This window comes from Spea bombifrons, chromosome 5 (assembly GCF_027358695.1).
Source record: "Spea bombifrons isolate aSpeBom1 chromosome 5, aSpeBom1.2.pri, whole genome shotgun sequence".
NCBI lineage: Eukaryota > Metazoa > Chordata > Amphibia > Anura > Pelobatidae > Spea > Spea bombifrons.
This window is the reverse complement of record NC_071091.1, coordinates 13,324,037-13,346,965: the sequence shown is the minus strand read 5'-3', so window position 1 is coordinate 13,346,965 and position 22,929 is coordinate 13,324,037. Positions and strand designations below refer to the sequence as shown.

At 37.8% G+C, this 22,929-nt stretch overlaps 2 protein-coding genes across 5 annotated transcripts in view; one reads left to right on the top strand and one right to left on the bottom strand.

Annotated features, from left to right (window-relative positions):
- Window positions 1–20,846, top strand: part of PLXDC2 (plexin domain containing 2) — a 286,125-nt gene extending 265,279 nt beyond the window's left edge. The window contains exon 15 of the transcript XR_008354366.1: window positions 20,826–20,846. The gene's annotated coding sequence lies outside the window, so the exon portion shown is untranslated. The remainder of the gene's footprint in view (window positions 1–20,825) is intronic.
- The window catches only part of NEBL (nebulette), an 83,439-nt gene that overhangs the window by 22,540 nt on the left and 37,970 nt on the right, over window positions 1–22,929 (bottom strand). For 2 of the 4 annotated variants that reach the window (XM_053468187.1, XM_053468188.1), the window contains exons 1-9: window positions 22,027–22,128; window positions 11,488–11,615; window positions 10,361–10,418; window positions 10,120–10,191; window positions 6,020–6,115; window positions 3,116–3,226; window positions 1,157–1,267; window positions 820–921; window positions 191–292 (exon numbers count right to left, since the gene is read on the bottom strand). The exons of the other annotated variants lie outside the window; for them this stretch is intronic. In XM_053468187.1, the coding sequence (XP_053324162.1) occupies window positions 191–292; window positions 820–921; window positions 1,157–1,267; window positions 3,116–3,226; window positions 6,020–6,115; window positions 10,120–10,191; window positions 10,361–10,417 (651 nt within the window). In that variant the 5' untranslated portion in view covers window position 10,418; window positions 11,488–11,615; window positions 22,027–22,128. Of the gene's footprint in view, window positions 1–190; window positions 293–819; window positions 922–1,156; window positions 1,268–3,115; window positions 3,227–6,019; window positions 6,116–10,119; window positions 10,192–10,360; window positions 10,419–11,487; window positions 11,616–22,026; window positions 22,129–22,929 lie in introns of those variants that run through there. 4 annotated transcript variants of the gene reach the window in all.

Here is a 22,929-nt window from a genome sequence, read left to right as displayed (position 1 = left end):
ACCGCTACCCTCATCCCATGCCCTATGTCACTTTTAGGTAATCATTCTATCATTCATACTATCTAGAGCCCAAAGACAGCTCCGTGTGCTATTTAATAAACACCTAAAGTTACAATGGCTTGAATTTATCTATATGCTTAATGGCTGTTCTCTGATTTTTTTGGATCTTATAACTACAATTATTTATTACCTGACTGGCAAGCTTTGAAACTTCTTTTGCATGTTCGAAATCTGGTCGTCCTAAAACGGCCGATTCCTTGTTCATTTCCCCTCTGTCTTTTCGATAATCAACCTGTAGAATGAAAAAAAATATCAAAGCCACCATATTTTATAAAACACAGATAGACATCTACATAATGTGCTCATTAAATCTTAAGCGTGTAAATATCCCAGGTGATGTTGTATGTAACAGGATCCATTCACAGAAAGTTGCCATAAATAAACAGTTACATAAAAATCAGTTCCCCAAAGAACACAACAAGAACATTTATGTATCTGAAGTCTCTTGGGTTGCCCATCTCCACCTCTTCAACCCTCTCCCTGGAGTTAAATGTATTTAAAGTATCATCTTTTAAATGACTATTAGAATAAGATAAGCCAACACAAGATCTATGGACACTTATTTTGCCCGATAGAAAGTGCTGTGGTAGCCAACTGAATGTTTCTTGTTAATAATGAACTTATAGACTCTACCAACAGGAGGGAGCTGATAATAAACTATAATATATAATAATATAACTATAAACTATAATAACAAACTGTGTCCACCGAGACAGATATCAAAACTAATAATAAACAAATACTGAAGCGAATAATTACATTGCTTATAATTTTAGAAATCTCTGTTGCTTTTTGGATATCTGGTCTGTTCAACACCTCTGTATACTTGTGCGTGTCCAACAGATCTTTTCTATATGATATCTGCAATGACAAAAATAGGGTTAGGACTAAAAGACACAATTATATAATGATATGCACATGTAACTGCATATACATTTGCACAATACATTTAGTCTGCTTTAATTGGGAACCAAGATTTTCTATTACCAGTGTCACAATAAAAATGATATTCTAGAAATATGTTTTTTTTTAAAATATAAATACAACACAGGATAAAATAGTAATTAATAGTTCCATATTGTGGCTTATTACATACATCACTCTGGTGTTTATTGACTTCCATTGCATGCTTAAGTTCTGGAGGCTCCAACATCTGCGCATAACTTGATTTTCCCTTTTCTGAATCATATTTTTGTCTGTAAATAGCCTAGGAACAGAATAGCAATGTTACTAGAATTGTGAGCAAATAAAGTAGTCTATAGTAAACCAATGATGTCATTTATCGCTGCCTATTAGCGATAATCTATTTGATCTCTTCTTATCCGGTATGTTATCCGGTATGCAACCAAAGTTACCCTTAGAATCACCTAATCTATACTCTTTCCCCGTGTAACCTTTACAAACAAATTACACAAATATGTGGCCATCTTACTATGGAATCTAAAGGCATTCTATAAATAAAATCTCCTAATTAAAATATCATATTTTTGATTTTTTTATTTGTTTGTATTTATTATTCGTATTGAGGATTTTTTATTACTATGGGACATTAATATCATGTTTTACAAAAAACAAAGCATATTTTTTCTTTATTTACATTATGAAGGATGTTGATTTGAAGAAAGCTGAAATGTAAAGAGACTGGATGTCTGTATCAGCTTATCAGAAGAGACTTACACAGTGCAGTTAGAGATTTATATCAATGATGTCATTCCATTTGAAAGGGAAAGGACACATGACTAATTGTATGCCAGGGCATTACAAATATACACCTAATTTATTACAGGGAAAATATTATGTCTGCCAAAAATCTACTTCAGTTTTATGGCAATAATAAAAAATAGAGCATTTTATCAATATAATTGTCTATGGATAATTTTCTTCAGGCAGATGGCCGGCCCCATGAAACGTAACTGCCACATTTGTCTCCATCCTTGTAAATTAATGTAGCATTGGAAATAAAAGCCCCCACAGTGTCATATTACCGGGGGAGAATTGTTCAGCATCTGCTCCAATACATCACAACAAACCAAATTACCTTTTTTTTCTGTAGTAGCCCTAGAACATAGACAAGCTCTTTGTAAAACCACACTTAACAGCCTGATTTATGTGCCAGGAGGATTCATAGAGTGTAGATACTGAGGCTGTGGGTCCCACAGTTTACAGATCCAGAAAGAAGAAAATATTACGCAGGCTGTTACCACTGGTTAATTTATTACTTGTTTGTATCTCTTGTTTTCTAAGCAGGGAGCAGTTGTTACATATAATTGTTCAGACGGATGTATCTTTACAGCAGTAAAGACGTAAAGAGTGTTTCTACATAGTGTTTCTTCTAATGTAAGCACTTTCACACAAAAGGAGTGTCTATAAAGTGCTTACAAACATCAGTTTACAAATTACACCACTACAGAATATGATGGAGCTATATAAAACAATAAATAATAATAATAATAATAATTCAGATTGTTGCTCATTAAGGACCACACCAGGACTCAAACTTTTCCACCAGTTTCTACGTCACCTCTGCTCAAACACTTCTTCTGTAACAAGACTGTGTGCCTGTGTCATCATGCACTGGGCATTTGCCTGTTGTGTCCTTTCATCAGTTCTAGCTGGAGCCCAATGGATTTCTCTTGAGCTTCCTTCCTAGTCTACTGACTATTTTAAAGACTTTTATAGGATTTTAAAACATGACTTAAACTATTATTTACTGCTTCAACGATGTTACAATAAGTGTGGACAACAATTTCATTGGATATGTAGCTTTTTCAGCGTATGATACACATCTCGACTCATCATTAGTTGTCAAACCATCATGAGAAACATAAGCTACAAAAGCTGCAGTGCAAAAGATTGCCCCTCTTTGATAGAGGGAAACTTGGAAAAATATCTCAGTCTACAGATCTCCCCTGCTGGTCATCTTCATGAAACTAAGAACAATGAGGGAACCTGATGGAACACTGGTATGTATAGAAGGACTAAGTTGTGTCGAAAACATTTTTACAGAAAGAATGTATAGAAATGGAAATTTAAATAATATAAGTTTAGGTAATACCTCACTTTGAAGCTGTGTGACTTGTTTTGCAAAAGCTATATCTATCGTTGCTGGCATCTTCATGTACAGAGTGTTCGAGAGTTCTTTCTTGCTGGCTTCCTTGTATTTTGTCTAGGTAGAATAAAATACATTGGAGATAATTATATAAAGATCCAAGAAATTTCATTGTATCAAAATTGTATTTTCCTACGAATGAATCCATACCTAAATCTACTATATTTACCTTCAGATATAGGAAGCATATAGCAGAGACCACCTATTAACAACAGCTGCAAACGTGTTGCAATAATGCTATTTTAAAGGCTATATAATTAAATGTAACATAACGTTTTCTATTTTCTCCATCAGTGTATGAACAACTACAAAATCTGCTGGCGTGAGTTTGCCAGAAATGCAAATTGCATAATGTTCTAGTTATAAAGAGGGCAGAATCATCCTTAAATGACATTAAATGAAAGACAATGAAGAAAATGTAAAAAACGTATGTGTACTGGTTTTTGGTACAAAATGTTTATGACTCGTGCTTAATCTGTGAATATGATCTTGACTTCATTTCCCAGGATCCCATCCTTTAACGTGTAACCATTCCCAGTGCCAGACTGGGACTGGAAATTGGTCAGTGGCTGATAAATAGCAGGTATGAGGTCATCTGCTGGACACATGTAACTTCACACGTTTTCAGTTTGCGGCTGCGTGTATCCAGTAGGTGGCCACATAGTTAAAGGCCCACAACGTAATCAAAATGAATTCACTATGTTTTGGAAGATGATATTGGGCAACTGCCCCGTGTGCCTTATAGCCAACCCAAGCCTTACCATGCCTATGCCAAAGAAAAGTCCTCTGCTCCTTATAGTTAGTCAAGATCATGTGACTGCCTATCAATAAATTGAAAATAGTGAGACCTGAGATCACTCAAACTGATTAAATATTCCCACTGATTGATAAACTCACTGCATTACAAGGTTTATCCAAATTATAGAAGTGTGTCTCAAATTGTGCCAAAATGCAAAATCTATGAGCATCCACAATTTTTGCAGCTCCAAATTTAGGGGGGAAAGCTAAAAATGAACCCCTGGGTTTTATGTTTGCAAAGAGTTATGGTTTAGTGAATTGGGTTTTAGGTAGACTTGGCCAAATACCTCAGTTGAAGGGGTAACAGTCTCTGGGAGGTGGCAGCAAACATACACAGATGGACAACTGTGTGCAGTGTCATGCTTGTTTAATATGGTCCATAAACAAAGTATGTCTTGCTATAAAAGTATAAAAGAGCGGGGTCAAAGTGACCGTTTCCTAAAGTAACCTTTCAGGTAACCAACAATGAAGGATAGCTTACTTGTTTTTCCCCTAGAAAGCCAGGAGGTCTGGTGGAAGGAAGTTATTTTCTAGAATAAATAGTACCTGGGGTGAGAAACATACGGTCCAGAAGGTGACCTTTAGAATTTATTACCTTCTGCCCTTGGCATAATTTGTATCTATGAGCCCCTGTGACAATAAGCTGATAGATAAGTGTACGGTTACCTTACAAAACCGTAGGCCAAAACTCACTAGTTTGATTGGATTAAGTCCTACTTTTCCCAGACACATTTATCATTAAACTAGTGTGCGGCAAATAATCAGAACATCACAAAAAAACTCTGACAATAAGATACTGTTTTATTTCCAGATGCATGTATCTAATATTGGGGGCATTAATCTGAAATAAAATATCTATTACGCCTCTATGAAAGAATAAAAATGGGAAAATGTACTTGTTCCAACAATTTTTGTATTATTAACATTATCATTAATCTATGACAAAAGAGCAAGGGGCACCGGTCGTTAGTTGAATAGAATCAATGCTCCTTACCAAAGCTTTTAAATGTAAAACGATAACCTATTCTGTCCTTAACAGGATGCAGCCAATTACGTATCTTTCTGCAAGACAATACTACATGTTGAAAAGCAACAAAACTGTTGCCAAACATCATACAGTTGTTGAGCATAAATCATAGTTACACGTAATGGTTGATGTGCTCATGTGAGGGCTACGTGCTGTACGGCAATTTTGTAAGCAGCTGACAAAGTACATATGTCACAGATGCTGTGTGTTTTATTTGATAGATCATAGAAATTATTTGGAACACATCTGGCTCTACTTAGCAAGTGCTACATGTATATGTATCCATCATGCACCCTAACAAATAAGAGGTAAAATCAAATTAACAACAAGCAAAAAGAACAAAGTATATCAGTAATACTACTTTAATAATAATCCTACACACCATACATCAATTATAAGCAGGACAATTCACTAAGGGTCGACACTTCAGCTGAGTCAAACGTTTAACCCGACACACATTATGTAGTTCGGACTCATGTTCCTCGACATGGCACAGCTCAACCAACAACTCAAACGCTGGAGATGATTTGGGTCACGCTGATAAAAGTTAAGAAGTAAGTTGTTGTTTAGGACCACGCAAGCTGGTATGGTGAGTACAGCTGGACAGAAATCATACCCTGAATGGAGCCCTGTCTGCTCTTGTCTGGACATCCCTGTGGGATCTGTCTATTGACCACTCTACTCTGTTGTGTGCCCGGAAATAAAGAAGGAGTTGCGGATTCCTCGCCTTTTCTGGGAATATGAGAGCATATCATCACTGGTATCATAGCATACCAGTTCTATCGTTGGTTCAACTCAATTTCAACTTTGGCATGAGTTATACTATATCTCACATAATTTCCATACTAAGCCAGGATCTACGGAGGTGAGCTGCTCTGATATAAAAGGCCACATGGATCATACCTATGGTACCCAGCATCTAAATGTGAAAGAAGGAGATGGAAACATAGTTCAGCTACGGCACTAGAAGCAATGTTTAATGAGTTTTTCATTTAATAACATGTTAAAACAGAGCTCTATCTTACCTCAGATATTGAATCTGAAACATTTTTTAATGTAACTGTATCCGGAACAAATTTGTTCTTTCCTTTTGATTTCTTGTATTGTTGTTTGTAGTTAACCTGTGAAGATATTCAAATAAGATAATAATATCAGTTCGTGAAAGGAATTATTTACAATGTTCAACTATATTGGTGACAATAATTTCATCAATATGTGGGTCACTTGAAAAATTTGAATAAATGCACGTTCAAACGAGAGCAATAGTGATCCAACTAGTCTATAGGTACCCAGCTGCCTCCAATTCTAAGGGGAATCTCCTAGAATTTGACTCAAGAAATAAAGGAGGCAGCCATGGGACTGACCAAGGTCAGGGCTGCCTGACAAGTTTTATGACCAACACAATGGAGCAAGAGAACAAACAATAAAACAGAACACATAGGAATGTACTAGTACAAATAAACATTCTCAAAAGACCATAAGGCAGAGTGGGCGAAAGCAGGAACAAGTATAAGGTCACAACAGGAAAATGGCTTAATGTTAAATATTGGTATTTTCTATACAATTACAGTTATTATTATTATTATTAAGGATGCACCTTAATGCATATGATAGCCAGAAATGTATGGATGGGTTCCTCAGAATGCATCTCACTATGCAGTTACTCTCGTTGTAACCCCCCCCCCAAGCTTTGTGGTGTGAAGGAGATGCATTCGGCCAAACACATATCTTGCTTACAAATGCAACGTTCACCCAATATGACCTCCTATGCACACGAGTAGAAAGTACTTCCATTGATTCCAATTCGAGCGCTTTCCTGCCAATTATTTGGGGCTTCAGATATTTTTGCCGGTTAAGAATGCATATTAAATGTACTTTCATTTGCAATCCTCTTTGGTGCAGGTGTGTGTGGCACTGAAGTGTCCCTTTAATTTATAACCTACAAAATAAGAAAAAAGGAGACTGCATAGTCTAAACCGATGGTCTCCAATCTAGTCCTCAAAGCAGCCCCAACTGTAAGGTTATTTAGGATCAATTGAGATTTTGTTTGTTGAATAAGTACAGAAGAATCTGTCACGGAGACTAATTGAGTGGACTTTGCTGACATGGTAAGAACCTTGGGGAAATTTGAGACAAGGAATTAGGAATGACTGTTCTACACAGCATACTTGAAAACAAGTAAAGTAGGAGTGGGCATAACTATCATTAAGGCCCTCACCTTTGCCTATGATAGCGCCTATAAAGAATTGATGGCATTCTAGGCATATTCATTTCATGTAAGATCCTATTTTTATTAGAGGCTAATAGTTGTGTCAACATAAGCTATATGCCCAGGCGATGATGATACTGTTACATCTTAAGAGTTAAAATCCCTTTTGACTATACTTCTGTCCCTTTCTTCCAGGAGCTCATCATTTTTCCGTACATGGGTGTGTATGCTTAGCACTAAAAATTAAGAATGTAGTTAAGAACATCAATGTGTTTAAACTGCCGTAAATATGTTTAGAAATGTGTTCTATGCTGTATCTATGCAGTAAAATGTTTGATAACTGATGCTAGTGTATCAACATACGTACTTATGAGCTCTGTGACTAACTTAGCACCATCATAGGATGCCATGTTTGCCAGTCAAAAGTCAGTTGGGGAAATTTGTGCCCTGTTATATCTGCTGGGGTTCATTGTAAGCGCCATGTAGCAGTAGACCAGGCACAGTCACAAAGTAGGGTTGCTGAGGGCTGAAGCATGTAGTGTGTAATAATTGTGCGTCGTCTGTAGCATCACCCACTAAAGAGTCCCAAAACGCCACTGTGCATCAGGAGCTTCATGAAATGGGTTTTGACGGCTGAGCAGCTGCACACAAGCCCCAATGTTTTTTGATTTTTCACAATGCCAGGTGGAGGCTAGAGTAGTGTAAAGCACGCCGGCACTGGAGCAGTGAAAACAGGTGCTGTGGAGTGATGAATTATGCTCCACTATCTGGACATCTGATGGATGAATCTGAGTTTGGCTGGTACCAGGAGAACACTACCTACCGGAACGCCCGGTGCCTGCTGTAAAGTTTGGTGGAGGAGGGATACTGGTCTGGGGATGTAATTTCAGGGTTTTCAGTGCTAATGCTATAGCATACAGCGTATTTTACAATTCTCTGCTTCCTTGCTGTATATAATGTATGGTTTGTGAACTGCCATTGACAATGGTTGGTAATATTAGCTCTATTAGCTCAGCACAGAGATGATATTGGGCTTACTAATGAGATTGACCACACCAATTATTTAACACATCGCAGACAGAACATGTAAAGTTCTGCCCTACCCTGTGTGCAATGTATTAACTCACATAAGGGACTCTGTTATATATCCCGCATGTTGCAGGGTACTTCTATAAATGTGCTGTTCAGAAATGTAAAAAAAATGGCTGATGAGGTCATGCCATTGGTAAGCCCCGTGTTATCTCAGTGCTGACTGAAGAGCTTCCAGATGACGTTGTTCCAGATGGCAGCCTAGCCCCAAATTGGCATGGACTGGGAATGGTTTCTATAAGCACATAATAAAAATCCTTGCTTCTTAATAGGAACTTTCTATAATGGGATGTTAACGCATTATTTGATTCTGTAATATACAGCTAATATTGTATGTTGCTGCGAGTGCAAACACAACAGAAGGTCATAATCTAAAACCGGAGGAGGCTTAGATGTAATGTAAGAAAAATTTACTTTATTGAGAGAGTGGTAGGCAGGTGGAATGTCCTCCCAGCAGAAGTGATAGAGGCTTATACAGTGAGGGAATTTAAACATGCATGGGATAGACATAAAGCTCTCCTGAATTTTATACCAAGGAGTGATTAAGGTCTGAGTCTTATACTAGAAAAATATACTGGTACAAAAAGCGTTGCTTCTAATAAGTCGCATTAAATGTATCTACAAACACATGATAAAGCAGGAGTATTCTTAGAGGCTGCTCCTTGAGGAAAGGTAAAATAGATTGATAGAGCTGTTTTTTGTAATGATCTCCATTTCCATTTTGTGAAAAAAATTGTGACCTTAAGTCTTTATAATAAGCGGTGGGGCGAGGAACCATAAAATTCTTCCGTTACAATGTTATTATCTGAAACCATAGAATGGAACTAGAACTGGACACGTTTGTTCCTCTGTTTCATCCTATAATTAATTTAAGGTTTTAGCGGACTGCTTTGTGTTGGCGGAGGGGGCCGCTCATGGAATTCCCTGCTTTTATTTGCAAACACTGCCCCAAAATGTTTGAAGTCATTAGCGTTTGCTGGGAAATTCATCAAACTCCCCAGAACAGTAACAGCTTGTGAGCTTTTAATTCAGTTTGCAAAGTTATATAATTGAAAATTACATTTCCTGTCGGGGATTATTGTGTAACTCACAGGAGGGGGTCAGAGGGTGGGCAGAGAGGAGGCACAAACTTCTAGCTTGGAATAAAAAGAGAGAACAATTCATTTCTGCTACCGGTCAGTGATTTATACAGCGAACCAGAATGAACTGGAATTAAACAAATGAGCGGCTTAAACTTTCAACCGTTTTTAAATTCTTTTTCCATAACACATTTTTCACAAAGAAATATTTGTCGGCATTTACTGTATGAGCCCCCTCTTCAAAAAAGCTCTGTTTATTTTGGAAAATGTTGATATTTATAACATGAAATATATCATTTTTATAGCGAGCTGCGCAACAGTGATGCCAATAAAAATATTAGAGTGATCTTTAAACTGTTCTCTGGATCTATTTAGTTAATTGTGATGTGTTTATTTTTTATAATTTTAGTAGAAAGAACATACTTGTGAATGTACCGTCTGACATTTTGATTACGTGTTTCTATAGGTGACCTTCACCATATTTTAACGTTCAGGGTGAGAGTTTCCTTTTTTGCATTGTTTTTTTTCCGCTGTACTATTCAATATGTAATGTAAATATAAAGTTAACACATTTGGATTGATTTGAATGTTATATGTGTATGTGTTTGTGCGGGAGAGAGAGAGCGAGAGAGAGAGAGAGAGAGAGAGAGAGAGAGAGAGAGAACGAAAGAGAAAGAGAGCAAACCAGGGAGAATGAAAGCGAACAAGAGAGAGTGAATGACTGAAGCAAATAATGGCATTTACTTACATCGCTGATCAATTCACTACATTTCTTTGCAAACTCAATGTTTCTATCTTCCACAACAGGATTTGGGTAAACCTGAAAACAAGAAAAATATTAGCCAACTTCCACATATATTTATATACAATATGTGTGTACGTGTAGATATATAGTTCCGTGTACACATATAGTAAAGTATATATATATATATATCTATATATATATATATATATATATATATATATATATTTACAGAGTCCTGTATTACCTTTTCTTCTTCATCGCTGTCATCCACCGTTGAGTCAATGATGACCGGGACTTTCATTCTGTGGGATTTTAGCAAAACAAAAATATAAAAGATCCAAAAGAAAGCGCCGTGTCCAGCAAGAGGCAAACAATGCAGTAAAGTCTACTTGTGTCTAGATAGCAGCTCTAAACTTAACCTTATCAAGAGTCACCCTTATATGGTGCCGATTGGTTCTTATCAGCGGAACGCCGAGATAGCAAAGTGAAAGGCATCGGTGGCAGACAGCTAGTCATATATTTAGATGACCCACTCAAGCTGAACTATTAAGTAAGAGGTAAAGACTTTTTCTCTTGATACTAAGGAGAATATCAATGAAAAACATCCAACATTCAAGCTACTGTGCAGTGTATGAGTGCCGAGTTCTACAAAACTGGTGTCCCACCAACAAATAGATTATGGTAGCGGTATTCTGTAGCATAGAATATTCATCATTAGGGCACATAAGGGTCACCATCACCAACTGTCATCCAATGCAGCAAGGAAACCCAAGGCTTATGCATATACATCAATGAACTCAGTACTGCTGAGTCCTATTCGCTATTGGTATAAGTACTGCATTTAATATAAATATCGTTTTATTGCAGCACTTCTGGGGGAAATCAACACAGTCTGCAAAATGTACAAAGCCAAAGAGGATTAAAATATACGTGTGATATATAACACATGGCTGTGAGCACGTGGCAGTTAAGCAAAAAGGGCAGATCTGAGGTTTTACGTAAGATGAGCTGGAAAGTGGGAGAAGTGAGATTTTATGAGTAATATCTAACAATAACCTTAGATATCTCATGCCACACTGTCACATCTGACTGTTTAACACGGTCTGTGTGATGCCACAGCAAACAACCATTTCACACAGCCTCGGTTTATAACCACATCCACTCGCAGGGGTATTCTACACAATATCTTTAATGGTACTGGAGATAAGTGTGCCTCACACGGGGGATCATATCGAACACACAAATAAAAGATATACTCCCCTCTTCATACAGTGCATTACAAATAACTATACGTATTATAATAGTATTATATTATTATATTGCCAAGTTTTCGACAAATAGAAAAAAGGGCATTGATTTGTGTCTACTCACCATCGCATTAAATCCACCAGACAGCAGCCTCCATACTCGCTTCCATCTCACTATCAATATGAAGATGATGTGCGTGTGATAAATGGAAATGTGGCGTCTTTATAGCTCATGTACATGGTCCATGACACCTGGAATGAAACAAAAAGCATAACGTTAAAATTAAGAGCACTTCAATGCTATGAAACCGAGCAGAAACGATGATATAAACTTCAATTGCTTCAAATGTTTATAAGTATACATCTAACAGGTTTGACAGCAAATGGAAGAGTATTAACAATATATAACTTTTTTTCATTTATGAAGTCTAATATTTGATGCCATCTAGGACAGCAGCTGCTAAATGCTAAATATCCTCTCATGATCAGCCAGAGGGTGGTTGAGCTCATTGAGAGCTGAAGTCTTCGGAGGTTGCCTATGGGTGTTGTGAAGTGAATCAGTCCCTAGCTAATGGCCCATATGCAGTGGATGGAGGCACAGTGGCTGCTGGACCTGAGATACATGGAAATAAAGGCTAGTCATTTTCCACCTACTCCAAACTGGCCAAATGTCTGGGTCACGTTTATATTGCTCTCTTGCCCAAAATTCAAGCATATGCAGCATGCAGTGATATGAAGACAAAGGTGCCTTACTCCATTAACTGCCTTACTCCATTAACTGCCTTACTCCATTAACTGCCTTACTCCATTAACTGCCTTACTCCATTAACTAGACCAAGATGTATGGAGGAAGATGCCGATAAGGGCATTTTGGAAGGGTAGAAAAAGTATTTGTAGGGTGATGATGGTCAAACAAGTAGGGAGGGTTAAACATGTGTAGGGTGAGATTAAAGCAGGACTGGAGAACAGGTAAGTCAACATGCTTAACTGAAACATGCAATGTCTTCTTTGACATTGGGTATGAACATTGACAAGTCTATGGGTTATCAGGCCTGGATGGGAATTAGTCACAGTAGCTAAGCAACATTTAAATAATGTGTAGAGTGCAATAAGAAGTTACAGAACTTTGAAATGTGGCTGCAAGAAACCCAAGTTTCAAGTGAGTTTTGTTCAAGCTGTGCACTTCATGAAAGCAGACAGTGTAACTTAAATTGATATTTAGCCTATAAAGTATGCTGATAATGGGTTCTGCTGGTGAGTTACTGATTGCAAAGGTGACAGAGAAAGATCCAAAAGAGTGATTACTGAATACTAATGTTCATATTTAATAGATGTACGTGTTTATTGGTGAGAAGGTGTTGTGTAGGTTTCAGGATCCTACAACATTTCTTTGCATACTCAGAATGGTATTGGACAAACAAGTTTCATAGATCTGACCTTGGAGTCTAGAAATGGAGGGAAATGGGTTATTTCTGGATTTTTACATAACCGACTACAATAGGTATCATTTTAATCTAATAATGAGGTTGACCATCATCCTGCTGAGGCTGACCATCTAAATTTTGCTATCTTTGGAATGGGTTTACAGTTTTGTAGCATCTGCCACCTAATTAGAAAAACATCCTTTAATGAACATTTTTATATTTTTTGTTATATAATGTTTATTTTGCCACACAAAAGCATTGCAATGTCAAATATTTTCCAAAATAACTGTATAGTCTTACGAGGGGCAGTAAGAAGACACAGAGAACAATGACCACATGTAACTGCTGTCTGTAAAAGCATCATGTCAGTACAGCAGCAATATATGTAAGTATGAGCTGTGATTTATTGTATGCTGGCATGTAAGTCTCTGAATGGAACAAACTGTTTCCACCATGAAGAAATTACCTGCAGTGGCCTTAATCAAAACAGCTGCTATAGCCAATTTTGAGAGTATAAATTTTAGGTCATTCCAAGTCAGCAGGTACAGCAATAACAAGCGCGAAAACAGCAGAGAGATGGATACTGCCAGAAATGAACCAACACTTCAGTCGATTAAGTGAATTATATAAATAACTGTATAAGGAGCTTAAAGGAACAGAAGACGGAGCAATAGCAAAGGGGAAATCTATCCCAGGTGTAAAAACAAAGGGTTTTGCAATTTTTATATAGAACAAACTTAAAGTAAGATCTGTAGGACTCCAAGTGAACTGCTATATTAGTATACACATGTCTCTGCCAACCAGGAATGGAGCAAATATCTCAAAGACCATTATGGCTCCAGCCCTTGCTGAGTGCCCTGTAAGTCTGTACATTTTTTAATGTCTCCTTTTTTGCACATGCTCTGATTCCTTCATTACATTACGTTAGATTGTACTCTGTTAAGTTACATTTAAATCTTGAAGGAACGAGTCCTAGTGTTTTAGCTCTTGTGTGCTGTGTGTTGTATCTTCTATGTATAAATTAAGTCTTAAGTTACTGGCATACAAAATGTTTGGATCCAAACCTTTAAACATTATTAGCTAGGACGATGAAAATCCAGCTGGGTATTTAAGCAGCACTTTCACCATGACTGTTGTGCGTATTTAGTTCTTCCAGTCTGGGTATGTTCTATCACCTCGATCATAATCAACCATAGACTTTCCTTTAAAGGTACAGGGATGTCTGTTTTGTTGCTCCCTACGCTTGGCTTAAGATGAGGCAAGTCTTAGCAGATGGCTTTTGGAAGGTTCTGTCAGGACCCGGGCAAGCAGGTCAGGTAGGAGCCCAGTTGCCCAGGGTCTCTGTCTGTACCCCTTGATGCATCATGACTGGTAGGTAGGTACAGACACACAACAGACAGAAAAGCAGGACTGGAGTCGAATAATAAAGGGGAACTGTAGCGAGGACAGGGGAACTCAGAATGGCATGACACACGACTTGAAAGCCCTCAGGCAGGGCACACACGACTTGGAAGCCCTCAGGCAGGGCACACGACTTGGAAGCCCTAGGCAGGGCACACGACTTGGAAGCCCTCAGGCAGGGCACACGACTTGGAAGCCCTCAGGCAGGGCACACGACTTGGAAGCCCTCAGGCAGGGCACACGGCTTGGAAACGGCTGGGCAGGTAGGTAAGTCTGGGACACGCCGGGGTCTGGTACACAAATCTGGATCGTGAATGTAGCCCAGGTCATACACAGGAGATCAGAATGAAGTACACAGAGCTTTAATAGCTCACATAGATACCAAGAGCTCCTCACTGAAGAGGTTGTTTAGGTTCCTATTTGAGGTCTGTAGTGGCCTTATGGTGTAGAATCAGGTTGATGGCATTTTTTTATTTCTGTAGTGGCATAAGGCAGCAAACTCCAAGTTGGACCTTATGATAGTACAGGCTATGAAAGGACTCAAAGTAACAATCCAAAAGAGCTTAAATTTGGTTCCAAAGCCAAATCTGCTGATGGATTTCTGCCCTCTAATGGAAGCTACAGATGCAGCCCTTTGGAAAATGTCACTACAGCCAAGGTTCTAGTTTTTTGTCCTAAAGAATCATTGTAACCATGGGTTTTTAAGAGGCTAATTTCACTAGCGATTATCTGAACCATCAAAAGTAGCTGTTACTAACTGGTGGTATTATTTTTGATTTTATCTCACGTAACCATGAATGTAAGCCAGATGCTGCCATACTGCCTTCCACTTTAAGGTAGTCTTGATACATTTTTTAAACTAAATGTCCATTTTGTTTTATCTGCATCATTATTTTGTTAACATTTTAACCATACGCACTTAAACTTAGAATTTCTGACTCATCTTCCAAGTGTATAATAAAACTCGATAGAAATGAAAGGTTGAGTTTGACACCGTAGAATAAAATCATTTTTCAGGACCACATGGTAAAAGCTATTGAACTGATGGGACTATGAATAAAATAAATACAACTGTCAATCACATGCTCACACTGTTGTGTGCACAAGAAATGCTCAATAACTGAGCAGAATGACATTGAAAAAAATACAATATGCTATTCTAACTAAAAGCTGGGGGTATGTGTGTCTAGCTGAGTGATCATGACCGAGCCATTCTTGTTTTTACCTTCAGACGACAAACACCCCAACTTCTTTTTTTTTTTTTTTTTTTTTTTTTTTTAAATTCATTCTTTAAATGAAATATTCAATAAAGAATGAATTTAAAAAAAAAAAAAAAAAAAAAAAAAAGAAGTTGGGGTGTTTGCCTAGTAGTTTGGGTAAAGATAACAGAGCTAGAACTTGGCTAAGAAGCAGTTGTTTGAAAATAGCATGTTATCTTCAAACTAAAACTGTTTTAAAACAGAAAACAAGCCAATATTTTCACAACTTATTTTTTAATGTGATAATAGTAAATGTGAAGGGTGCTCTCCTTTAAGGATAAAAACCGAAAAAAAAAAATTCTGAGTGGTTGTACGAGTGGTTGTACTTATATGCAGTTTAGCCTGGCTCGCTAGATAAAACGGCTATGGTGGAAAAAACAAAAACAATTAGAATTCATTATTTGTGAAAGGTAATGCGTGTGTATATCGATCCCCCTGTATCGATTTGTAATCCCAGATGTTATCATTGTTCCCAGCAGCCTGGGGCAGGCTGTTGATTGAGAGGCAGAAGACGGGAACAATGGTTTGAATCATTTCATTGAAATTCTACAGAGATGCCAAAAACAGAGGCGATAAAATGCCAGTTACTATCTTTAGCTGGAAACGCTATGAGCATTTGTAAATTGAGCTAACACTTCTCCCTGTGTATCTTTATAAATATACTCAAGCTGATAAAATGACAACGCCGGAACTCTACCTCCATTTGTACTTGTAAATTCATTCACTTATCCATGGGCACAATGGAATTAGTTTAAATAAATATGAATTTGCCTTACTGGCTCTGCACAGCCTAAAGGAGAAGCTGTTCTTCAAATTACACTGGAAATTGACCATTTAACTACATCTTCACCTTGAAACTTGCTAAAGGGCGCACTTTAGGGAAAACGCGTTCTACAGTTTGTTAAATTGGATTTGTGTAAATGAACTTCTGCCACTATTTCCAAAATAAAAAATGTTATTCTTTTTTTATTTGGACGCAAAATAATTTTCTGCTAATTCTACAGGAGCGTTGTATATAAATGCAGGGGCGTAACTAGAAACCTCAGGGCCCCGGTGCGAGAATCTGTTAAGGCCCCCCATCTATCCCTTTCTAACTATCTCCCCTCTCCCTCCCTACCCCCTCTTCTCACTATCTCCCCTCTCCCTCCCTACCCCCCGTCTCACGATCTCCCCTCTCCCTCCCTACCCCCCTTCTCACGATCTCCCCTCTCCCTCTCTACCCCCCCTTCTCACGATCTACCCTCTCCCTCCCTACCCCCCCTTCTCACGATCTACCCACTCCCTCCCTACCCCCTTTGTAGATCACTTACCGTCAACTCCTGTGTTGGGAACGTGAGGCGTTTGTCTCGGGTGCCGGCGCTTCACTGCTGAGCGCCGGCATATGACGTCATATGCCGGCGCTCAACGTGAAGCGCCGGCACCCGAGACAAACACCTCACACTCCCAACACTGCGCTGAGGCAGGCGGCGGGGAGCAGAGGAGTCCTGGATTTCTGTCAGTCAGGGGGGCCCAAGAGGTGCTGAGCGGTCGTTTTCAGCAACCGCTCGGCACCCCTTGGGCCCCCCTGACTGGCAGAACTCCAGGGCCCGGTCGCAGTCGCGACCCCTGCGACCCCGGTAGTTCCGCCACTGTATAAATGTTATATTCTTTGCAATTTCGCTGCCTGGAATAAATTATTAATCACACAAAAACCAAAGCTTCCATGTCACACAAACCAGGTGCAGCACCTTGGAAACGCTGAGGCACAAAGGGAATTCATTGTCTAAATGGGGAAGGACGTCATTATTTGAACATCTCAAAAGGTAGTCCATATGAATTGAAAGCTTACGTATGTTATCATTCAGGAAATTATCTGCTGGGGATGTGCTGAATTCTTGCTTTGTTTTGTGTACTTATTGGTCATTATTATTCTAGCAGTGACCCAGGAATCTGAATATGTGTGCCTTTTATGCTTTTTAGGTTATTGCTCCCCTTTTTGTATATAGTTTTGCGCTTTACATATTTGCAGGTTCTGGTCAAACCTTAGGCTTGAGCAGCCTACCTGCCACACATGTGCCTCATTAATAGTGTCGATAGAAGCCTTTACATTGCTTATTTGTGTTAAAATACAGTGTAATTCCAAGGATTCAGTTTCTTGGTAAGCAATATAGCCAGGAAAAATGAGATAGGACTCGCCAAACATGGGGTCCTTTTACGTAGTGGCGGGATAAGCAATATATGGCTGTATAGGTCCTCTTCTGCAATTTACCACTTTAACAAAAATGTATCATTAGAAGCCATCATTTCTAGTATTGTTGAATGTACAGCCCTTCCGAGAAATAATTCTTAAACACAGATAAATGTAAGCAATGATTGCCACAGAAACTAGAAAAGCTTATTTAATGCTTGTGTTTTTTAGAATTAAATGTTCAGAGCTACTGGTACTACCCGAAGCATGCTTTGCCCATTACCAGATAGGACTAGATTAACCTTCAGAGGAATACTTCCTGGGCTTAGCTTAGTCTCTTTTAGGAGAAAATTGATAACTTAACAACCTGAAATAAGTCAGTGGGAAGGGCACGAGACGAGATATAAAGATCCCTAAATCAATGCTGAGTTTTGCTATACATTCTGCTCTTCTAAGTCAAAAATACTGCTGGTATATTTTATTCTAGGTCAAAAATGCTTCCACTCTTGTTGCTAAGCACTAAAAATCAAGCGTGCACAAGGCGCATTAGGCTAAATGCACTTTTTTTCATTTTTAGAATCAGAAATATTTCTTCACTAAGCCAAATACCCATCCAACAGAAATTGGGTTGTCAATAGAATGCTTATTAAGGCTATCACGAACATAGGACAAGGCTGTGGACTAAGTAAGGTTTGATCTGCCGAATCCTCCTAATGCCTTTGCTCTCCTTCCTCGCCCCTAGCTCCTTGGCTTGTAGGAGATGCGTTAAGCACAACAAAGTTGATTATGGAGGGAGCTGTGTGCGGTACGTAAGTGTTTTGGGGTTTTTTTAGGTAAAAAATGCATATTAAACTATTTAGAAAGAACTCTAATATGCGTTCTTCATTGGTGGGGCTGTATCTTCTTTAATCTCTCTTAGCTGGACTGTCCTAAATTTCACTCAGAGTACGTTTTAGGATAGTTTGACTGTGAATATAAAGTTACTTTTACACAATTTCAACCCTACACGTAAAAGTAGCCAAATAGAACATTCATAATGCCGACATGATTATCATTAGATTAATGATGATAATTAGAATTCTTGACTTTTTTAAAAATTCCTGTAACGAGCAGCGGCTTCACCGGATGCATGCAAATGCCAAAGGATACAATTGAAACTTTTCGAGTTCACTGTTTGCCAGATTGCAAGAATAAGACACCGCATTTTAACATTCACCAGAGCTACTGGGAGTGCATAAAGACTCTGAACACAACAAGGCTATTTAGATCATGAGAGTGTTTTCAACAGGAGAATTCCCCTGGAAACCATCTAGTCATTTTCTCAAGTAGATCTTGTTTCCTTAACTCATAAACCACGCCAGGTGTCCCTTTTGAGAACAGCCATATCACAGGAGGGACAGAATAATTCTGTATTTTTAGTTCCCTTGCTACTGGCGACTGCTTTCCTGATTTCTATTCTAAATATAAAAAAATGGGTTCTGGAATAAGAATGCCAGCCATATAAACTGTTGGTTTTGCTATAGCGATAAACAAGTGGTTTGTAGTTTATCCATCTCTGTGTGTATAGAATCCTTGTTGTAAAATGATTTGGTGGTTTACATGCGTACCGTTTGAAAGTCAATTCAAGTTGATTTTCCACTAATTTGCTAAATTTAACAGTTTTGTAGCACACTGCAGCACTAAATACACCATTCTTAGTACTGTTTTACCCCCCAAACCTTTCCCAGAAGTAATGTTTTAATGATGTAAAATTATGTCTCATTTGTGAAATTTTAATAAGCCCTGTGACACAAAAGCAGCCACTAATAGGTTGTTGTCATAGAAAATAAAAATGCTTCTTAAAGGCTTCTGTGTGATTAAACAGGCTTTATTCGGTGCCACAGTAAATACCAGGTAAATGCAGTTGACAGTGACCATTTCTACCAATACCAATGAATCAGTGTTCATAGTCTAGGGCCTTGCACTAGTCCCAAAATGAGAGCTCTACAACATATATGTAACACATTCCCCTGTAAGCACTTGTATCAAAATAAATATTACTGTAAACAGGAACACATAAATGTCACTACAATTATTTTAGCCTAGTCGAAGTATAATGATGTATAAAGAATAACAACAAGAAAGGGCACTGGTACCGCAACTGGCTACGTCCCAGAGGAAGGGGAAATATCAGAATTGATTACCATCAAAAAAAGACCCAGAGGGTACGGTATGGATTGGATACACTATATCACAAGGGCCAATGGGAAATCCCAACTAGTTATGCTCTTAGAATGTCACAGCCCTGTAACACTTTAATGGTTTTAGTGATGTGTAACTCAATGATTATATTTCTCCATCGCTTTAGTGTGAATGTGTCATCAGTAGGTACCCAGAATCTAGCTGCTCAAAAAAGGATTATGGCCCTTAACAATGAGCTACCCTGCTCCAAACTTCAAGAGACCATCTATTGTCATGGGGTTTCTCATCATGAACACCTTGGTTCCACAGGAGCACATTGGTGGCAAATAAAGGGTCACTGGGGGTCTAGATCAGTGGTTCTCAACCTGTGGGTCGCGACCCCTTTGGGGGTCGAACAACCCTTTCACAGGGGTCGCCTAAGATAATTTTATAGTTGGGGGTCACCACAACATGAGGAATTGTATTAAAGGGTCGCGGCATTAGGAAGGTTGAGAACCACTGGTCTAAATTATAATGTTTATACTACTGCTAGAAGTATTTATGAGACGGCTGCCTACAAATATTTCCCTTCACTGCTGCCATTGCTGTTTAATACTGTTTGCCTTAATATTTAAATGTTCAATCCATATAAGAAGCCTCACTGATCCAGTAAAAGGAAGGTACTTGCTTCAAATACTATGAAAGTCAGAGTCTTAACGGACAAGCTAAGTCCATATGTGAGCCAAGTCAGTCTTCCCCACCAGATACTGTACAGAAGAACATTCTATAAGATCCATAGTCAGAAAGGGAAGATACAATTGATCATTTTCACCTCCTCAAGCCCACATGGACTTTTACAAAAGGTGACTTAATAATTTTTGGTAACAGTATAACAGACGTAATCTCTGCTGGGTTCGTTCCTTCCCTACACATTATATCCAGTGTAAGGAGAAAGCAACACTGCGCATTCAGTGACTAAAGGTTTGTTACCTGAAACATATTGGGAACTTATTTTAGCCCTGCCTATGAGATTCTCCCTTATACAACCAAGGAACTATATACAAAAATCCAGAGGTACTTATATATGCCGGTTTCTACCAAACTCTGCTTAATCGAGATAAAGTAGTTATTTAACGGTAACACAAGTATCAACAGCACATAACACAGTAGTGTGGTTTAAATGCATTCAATAATGTTAAACATTATATAGGTGGAGGATTCTCAAATTACATTTCAGAGTATGGCTTACCCTTTTGAGTACATGCAATTTAATGTAGAATAGATATATATATTCTGAATACAGTTGCCATATTTAATTTAAAAAAATTCAAAATTCTAAAGTTTTACCTGTGTTTTAATAGAAATTAAAACAAAAACAAATGGAATTTATTGACAAATCTGGAAGTTATAGAAATACTACTAATGTGGAACAATGCCCCTTCACTGCCAGAGCATCTTCAAGTGAACTAATTCCATAGACTACCAATATGCCATGATAATATCTTTTTAGGACATTCTTACATTTTCTAATGAACTATTTTCAAAACCTTTTTAATACTGTCCAGATTTGAGTCCCATATATTAAGTATTAGCTAATCGTTTCTTCTTTGAAAACTGTGTACCCTTGGTTCACATATAAAACTTTTTCTTACACATAACTTATTGTCTGCTTTCACTACTGCTACATGACACTGTGCACCATTACAATTTGTATCAAGGAAATATCTTTAATGCGGAGGTGTATAATGTGTTGTCATTTAACATATGGCAATTTGGTATTGGTTAAAAAATTACTGTTATGCAAAGATACCTTTAGAAATAATTGTAAAAAATATTACAGAGAAGAAAACAGAGAAAAACATTATTATTCATATTAATTGTATTACTCGATTGTAAGCTCGTTTGAGCTCAACTTCACCTGTTTCTGTATTTCATTTTGCTATGTTATATATATATATATATATATATATATACTAATTGGGTTTTTCTGTCTACTCTTTGTACAGCGATGTGGAATCTGATGGTGATATATATAAAATAATAAATTATTATTATTTATCTGCCCTTCCTGCATGCTAAGAAAGAGGAAGACTTAGGGAGTGTACTGAAGAAATCAGATATTGCCTTGTAGAGGTATGGACTTATTCACTTAAATACCTGTAAAAGTCACAACATAATCGCTCACACATGCTCAACAGATCATTTTACATCAATGTTTTGCTTGACAATATCAAATGAAGAAACCGACTTACCCAACTAGTCTCTTAGCAAATGCTGCCAAGCTTCAACCTGTGATAGAATCCTACAAGACACTGAGTAATCCAAAATATTTGTTATATTCAAATAACGCAGCCCTGTAATGAGATAAATCATATACCCCAAATAAGAAGGGTATTTAATTTCAAAACAAGTATGTTTTTATGAATATCGCAATAACTGATCTTATGGGTTACAAATGCAAAATATAAATAATGCAAATATTGAGTTTTTGGTGAAAGCGTTTGATTTTTGCGTCCTTGCTGTAGCTCGTAAATCAGACGAATGTCAACAGCTCGTCTGCAATATTTTTGTCATAATAGTCCTATGTTGTGGCGTGAACTGCCGTTGCTTCCTAAACATCTGTAGCCTCCAAGCATAATAAACACAAACCCGGATGGTCTTGAAACGTAGTCTTATTTTTTACAGAGGAAAGGTTTTTGGACGTTTTGCCAACATGAAAGCAGTTCTCTAATCACACCCATTTTAACTAAGATTATTAAACAATCATAGTTTGACCATTCATAAAATTGACATTACTAGACGGGAAGCTGATTGGAAAAAAACAAGCTGTTCAGAAACCCATAAATATCGTAACGCGCTAAATAAGCAGTTATAGCTTTTACAGCATTTTTACGTTGAAAGACAAAATATGGAATATTTACCGTTGGTTGATGAACCTTCTTGATCTTCCAGCATAGGGATAATCCGTTCTTCATTTCTCCAGGGTTTGTTTGATTTAATAAGAAGGTGATAATATGTGCAGTGTGAGCTTTCATGTTTGTTTGCAACATGAGAGCAGACAGATATAAGTTCAAAGTGATTTTTAGGATTAAATACTGAAATAAACACAGAAGTTTAACCTTTTTAGCGTTTCAGACAAGACTTGGTTTCTCCCT